Source organism: Nestor notabilis, unplaced genomic scaffold (assembly GCF_000696875.1).
Source record: "Nestor notabilis isolate BGI_N333 unplaced genomic scaffold, ASM69687v1 scaffold30496, whole genome shotgun sequence".
Classification (NCBI taxonomy): domain Eukaryota; kingdom Metazoa; phylum Chordata; class Aves; order Psittaciformes; family Psittacidae; genus Nestor; species Nestor notabilis.
This window is the reverse complement of record NW_009931985.1, coordinates 1-6,525: the sequence shown is the minus strand read 5'-3', so window position 1 is coordinate 6,525 and position 6,525 is coordinate 1. Positions and strand designations below refer to the sequence as shown.

The window sequence follows — 6,525 nt, the reverse complement described above, 5'->3', positions numbered from 1 at the left end:
AAATATTTCCTCTAGAAAAAAGAAATTAACATAATTTTACACAGCTGATGTTGTAGCATAGGCAGTACAAAACCAAAAATTCCTGCTCTGTGCAGATAATCATCAGTTCAGAACGTTGTCACAAAATAAGCTCAATTGAAGACTATCTGCAATGAGAAGTTTTATAGCAGCTTCAAGACAACTATTATTTCTGATGAAAACTATTTCTTTTCTCTTGAAACAAATCCACCTAATTTTGCCAGATCTCCAAATGAAACTGTTGCAGAACCTCTCTTGGCTGGTTTTGCCTAAGAAGAAAAGAAGAAGAAAAAAATAGGTCTAATTTTAAGTTAAAATATTTTCTTATCAAAAGCTTTTAAAGCATCAGTAATTTAAAAAGTAGCTTCAAACAAAAAACAGTTCAGCATCACCTTACCTGTGATTCATGGAATTTCCAGCCAATCATGTAGAAGATCTGAAACGTGGCAGGTACTGAACCATCGCTATTTCCGTACATTTCTGTAAGGGCAGGAAAGGAGGGAGTTAAAAAAAAGGGACACAGTATTAGTTCCAAGAAGTCCTTAGTTCTCAGAACATCAGAACTAAGTATGGCATATTCATCATAATGACTCCTGGTGAAAGATTTGGAACCACAAAAACCTCGCATATTGGTGCACCACATAGTTCAAATCTTGTCATTACAATTAAGGTTAAAAACACCTGTATGATTATGGCACTTCGTTCTACTCCAAAATGCTGTTGCCTTTTTTTTTCCCCACAAAGAGGTCAGAAAAAGAGACAAAAAATTATGTTCTTACAGTCATTTCAGTAACTCATTATTTCTCAAATACTCACCTCGGTATATTGCAGCAGCTGCCAACATTGTGTCCCTGTGTAGCAAAGGTTTTCTATTCCAAGAGCAATTACTCTCCCCCATACCTAAAAATATGTGTTAGCTTTAAAAAAAAGAAGATACAGTATATGCCATGAGTTAAGTGTCATGCACCTATGACAGACTTTAACTAAACCAGAGTAAGTATAGAATCCTCTGAACCTCACTGTAAGAGAGGACAACATACTGCAAGTAATTAGGTTAGTTTCTCACCTGTAAGAATCCAAACCTTTTAATGCTAAAGCTTTGCAATTTACAGTTTGCATTGCTAAGAATGATTTCAGATTATGACTTCTTCAGCCCAAGTCTTCAATCAAAGGTGTTCTAGTATAAACTTATATATTCTAGTATATTTTATTTATAATTTATAAGCACAAGTGTTTATTCGGACACCACACACATACCTTTTAACAGAAAAGCATTAAAATTACCAGACCGTAGGATTTTCGATAACAAATGGAATAACCATAATTCTAATCTCCTTTATCACTTCATGCACCTGAATGTTTCTGAGGAGAATGGAATTTTTATTTTCATTAAGGAACTACTCTAAACAGCAGCTGATCCAGAGTAAGAAGATGCCCTGAATTGACCTGGAAGTAATGACTAACTGCATATGAATGACTGCTTTACAATCCATGACAAATGCAATCAGAATAGTAACTCAGCTGTTAAGCATCTCAACTGTTTTCTGTCCCTCAGCAGACTCCAATTTGAGGGTCTATTTATTTTTGTTCCAGAGCACTTTCCTGAATATCTTGATAGTTAGGAAGGCTCATAGGAAAAGTTAGCATGTGGGATATATGCTTCAGTCTCCCTTGCAGGGCTCTTCAGCAGCTTACGCTGAACAGGCTCTCAAGGAATGGGAATACAAAAGCAGCAGAAAATTCAGAGCAGACCACAAAGTAGCAAATCTTTTGACTTCTGTTCCAGACACAAATCTGCTGATAGGCATAATCTCCTGACTCACTGGAGATCAGGAAAAAAAGTAATGCTTTCACTATAACAATAAGCTTTATTTAATATTTATTTTTTTTTTTTTAAGGAAGAAGTTTCTTGTGATGAGGGTGGTGAAACCCTGGTATAGGTTGCCCAGAGAAGCTGTGGATGCTCCACCTCTGGCAGTGTTCAAGGCCAGGTTAGACACAGGTGCTTGGAGCAACCTGGCCTAGTTGAAGATATTCCTGCTCATGGTGGGGGGTGGAGGACTAGATGACCTTTAAAGGTCATCCAACTCAACTTATTCTGTAATTCTATGATTTGGAGTTAAGAAACACACAGTGAAACTCTTTGGTGTCTGCATCACTCATAAAGAAAACATTTATGTTTTCACCAAGTATATACTTGCCTTGCAAGTCTTCCATAACCTCAAACAACCCTGGGTAGTTGACTTGAATTTCATCAGTATCCTAAAGGAATTGAGAAGCTTAGTTTTAGAGCATACCAAGCTAAACCAGTTGCATTACATTATCCTTCAGTGCTGCTAATATTTGCCACTTCGGTTCAAACCATGTATTTCTCAGAAGAATACACTGTCTTAACATTTCTAAAGGTTGTTTAGTAGCCCAAATGCAATCAAATTTTAATTGAAATGCCATTATTTTCTTCTTGGTTTTAGAAGAAACAGCAAAACTGTCTAAAGGTTTTTCAAGCAGGTCTAACACTCACTGACATTTCTCCAAGATCATCATCCAAATTCTACTGGGCCACTAGCCAAAGATCCACTTCAGTTGGTTTCATTAATCACAGTGAAGCTGAGAACGGAGGCAGTACAGGCTATTTCAGAGACTTATTCAGCAAGGTGCATGACATGCAGAAGGAAGTAGTACATTACTAAGACATCAGTAAATAGCAGCTCTCATTTATAATTACCACAGTCAGAGTGTTAAAGCCCGCTCTTGACAGCAGATGTCCCAAATCAGAGACAGCAGTGAATGGTGATACATGAGGAGAAAATCCTCCTTCTCTCTCCAACTCTGCTAGCTGCAAAGAGCAGCGAAGCTCATATAGGGTGTCTCCTCCAAACATTGCACCAATGAATACTCCATCTGGCTTAAGAACTTGGTGAATCTACCACAAAGAACAAAAAAAAGAATGTTTTTTCGTTATTAAGCCTATGTAACTGAAAAGTCTTAGGTTTTGGTTTTTTTTTAATGAACTTAGAATCAGTTATTATAATAGTTTTAGACTTTTACTATTGACTGTATTCCACAAGGCAGCTTTTGGTAACACTGTGAGGTAAATAACTGTCTGAAAAGAGACTATATGTTCTTAGGAAAGAATCAATCTCCAGAAATTACTCTTACAGTCAGGAACCACTAAATGCACTGTGGAAATCTAGGGTAAAACTATTTTCAGTAGGATACTCCTAAAACGATATCCCCAATTAGTTTCCTTCTGAAAATAATGTAGATCGAGATAGCTTCTGCTTACTTTTATTTTCTCAGATGAGGGCAATAAAAATACTTTTTAATGGCTTGATTTAAGAGAAACTTAGTCCCTAGTTTCCAGTAGTGATCTCTGCACTTCTGAACCCACGATTCTTAATATCATAGAATGGTTTGGGTTGGAAGGGACCTTAAAGATTATCTAGCTCCAACTCCCCTGCCAAGGGCAAGGACATCATATTATATCTAATATGGTCTAATTATGCCTAATATTATGTTTACTATAGAGGTAGATATATATTAGGTCTATTTTTAATATCAGGACTCAAACGCCAAGGTTGAAAAGCTGCTTTCTTGTCTAGTTAAGCCCCAGCCCTCTTCCTACCTGAGGAGGCCAATTAAATTCATGCTTTCTCATTTCCTTTAAGAATTGGCAATGATCCCTGGTTTAGATACCCAGAAGAGCCACGTTACACGATCAGGCTAACAAGAGAGCAGAAGCTTCCAACAGCTTATCTTACTGATTTAAAACAAAAATGTCTTAAACTGGTTTTTAATTAAGTATTAATCAAGCTACCTTTGCTATACTAGTAAAGAAGCCTTTAATTAACAGGTATGAAATTTAAGCATTTCAAGGCAGTTTCCTTTAGTTAAACCAGTGGTCCCAACATAAGAAATGAGTATTCATGATGAAAGTTGGCCAAGAAACCCAGTTCCCTCCCCTGTGAGACATTATGGTGTGTCTATCATTTTTACTGTGGGGTTAAATATATTTGACACTCCATAGAACACTTATATTCCAGAGAAAATTATGCATTTCTTTTCTTTCCAAGTCCTTTTTCTGTTTCTTTAAAGTACTAAAGGCATTTTGATTTCTATTTTTATTATGTCCATAATGGTAAGGTACTCCTATTCTTACCATTAGACAGAAAAGCACTGTAATGACTAACCAATATAAAATAGATGAAAAGAACCAGCAAACTGGTTAAAATATTCCTTGCTCTAGGTCCAAAGCTGGCCGATTTGAAACAAGTTTTCACCTGAACATAATAGAATATATGATAATGAAATAATGAAAAAAATCAGATTCTTTCAGAAACAGTTTCTATTTTCTGCCCTCAACAAGTAATGTTCATTTCAAAAGTAAAAAGCCTTTATTTGATTAAAGTTATATTTCAAAATAAATAGCCAAGACATAAAAATAATACAAGTTCCAAAAGCCAGTTCTGAAGAAGTTAAGATTTAGAAAACTCTTGTACTGCAAATAGTAAGAGCTAACATGCACTAAATATCATTAGCATTACCTCAGTTTACATTGGTTACCAGTGTCTTGGCTGTTGAGACTATAAAACATTATACAAACATGTTGTCTCAGTTACTTATTCCAAATTCATTTCAGACAGTAAAGAAGTAGAAATCTCAACTGATGCTCCTCAAACTACCAAAAATACTGGAAAAAAAAAAATCACTTATGTACAACAGGAGCTATTTCTGTGCCTTTTATTTAAAGAAAAGCTGGAAACATGGAATGCTCTGTAAACAAGTAATGTCAGGTGTTGATTGTTAGTATTAAAAACCAGTTTCTTACCTCTCTAAAAGCTCCGGGAAGATCATTCACCCAATGTAAACTGAAATAAGAGACACAGACATTTTATAATTGCATTTTAAAGATGCAAATAATTGTTACATTATCTCAGCATGCTTCAAAAGACAAAGCAACAAAACAATTTCTCAAGCTGTCCTAGTTCTGAAAATTCATACAAATAGCTTTTTTTTTGGAAATTGGCAAGATGCAAGTCCTGGAATCTAGTTTGCCAAAACGTAGGAAAGAGAGAAGCTACATTTGTCTTGAAAGAAAACAAACCAGCCAGTAAGAACCACCAGGACAGCAGTTTTTCCTAATATACATTCCTATTAACTATGCAAGTACATTTCTTACTGCTAATGGACTATTAATCTTTCTCTTGTTTTTGCCTTAAAGTTATTCTGATAAGAACATTATTTAGCATCTTTAACCAAGAAATAAGTTGTAAAGAAATTATTAACGCATACCTTAAACTACTAACAACAAGATCAAATGTATTTTCTTTGAAAGGAAGGGATTCCTCATCAGCTACAACGCTGACTGTAGGGATTTCTGATTCCACAGCATTCTTCTAATGTTGGGTTACAAGAAAAACAACATCAGAAACTCGCTACTTCTGCTTTCCTGTATTACGGAATTGAAGCACATCAGCATTCAGAAAGCTACTTACTAAAGCATTCTCTGCAATATCAACTTGAACCAGTTTTTCAACTGCGTCCTGAAAGAAAATTTAACAAGTCTATACAATACTTCAACTGTTTCTAAATGTGACATTAGCAGTTTTTCTGAATGCTTACAAAAGTTTATAATGAGTTACAAGGAATCTCTTCAACACGTTACAAAAACTCTCTATGAAAGTAGAAAGCATTTTTCCCCCCTAACATAGTACTTGGTAATTTTTCCCAATTACTAATAGCTGAGGTAGAAATACTAGCAGAAAACACATTCCGTGTTTTTAGGTCTAAGTTCAGACAAATATAAACCATGGATTACCAACCAATGACGTGCCTTTACTCACAGTGCAGCTCACGAAGGGTAAACTGTTCACTGCTTAAAGTCTCCTTAATAATACTTCTCTTTAACAATTAAGTGCATCCAACAGATTGATAAAAAACCATACACATCCCTACTCAAGACTAAAGGTAAACAACCACACAACAGCTTCCCTTACACTACCATTTGTCTAGTCTCCAATGACAATACAGCTGCACAAGGCACATCTTTGAACTGTATCTGAGATGCGAGTGGGAGATTTAACTCATCAAAACTCAGAGAATTGATTTAAGTTATAAGAGAGACCTATCAGAAAACAGAGGAATAAATACATCCTTATTTAAAACACTTTTAAGCATGAAGAGTCAGTACCTTGGTTAAATGTTGAGCTATGTAACCTCTTCCAGAGCCAACATCCAAAGCAAGCGGAAACGTTCTAAAGGATAAGTTTAGCAACATAAAACATAATCAAGACTTAAAACTAGTTTAAGTTTTAAACTACATTATATTTCGCCTGGCCATTTCCACATGTCTTCTTGAACTGAACACATTGAGCGCCCTTCTGTGGTTACCGCTCCGAGGAAGCGCAGGGAAGGGCTCCCACAAGCCAACGTTCTTCCAGAGGGAAGAAGACTTTCCCGGCCATGACCCTGCGGGTGCGGGGCAGGGAGCGGCGCCCGCCTCCCCCC

The 6,525-nt window shown here is 36.2% G+C and overlaps 1 protein-coding gene across 1 annotated transcript; it reads right to left on the bottom strand.

Moving 5' to 3' along the window:
- Positions 1-200: 200 nt before the first annotated feature.
- On the bottom strand, positions 201-6,295 carry NDUFAF5 (NADH dehydrogenase (ubiquinone) complex I, assembly factor 5). Its single transcript, XM_010016160.1, has 9 exons — positions 6,209-6,295; positions 5,514-5,561; positions 5,311-5,414; positions 4,847-4,886; positions 2,744-2,941; positions 2,220-2,280; positions 835-918; positions 416-498; positions 201-287 (listed from the first exon to the last, which is right to left on the bottom strand). Exons 1-9 carry the CDS (start codon positions 6,293-6,295, stop codon positions 201-203), a joined length of 792 nt encoding a protein of 263 aa, XP_010014462.1.
- Between the last annotated feature and the right edge of the window lie 230 nt (positions 6,296-6,525).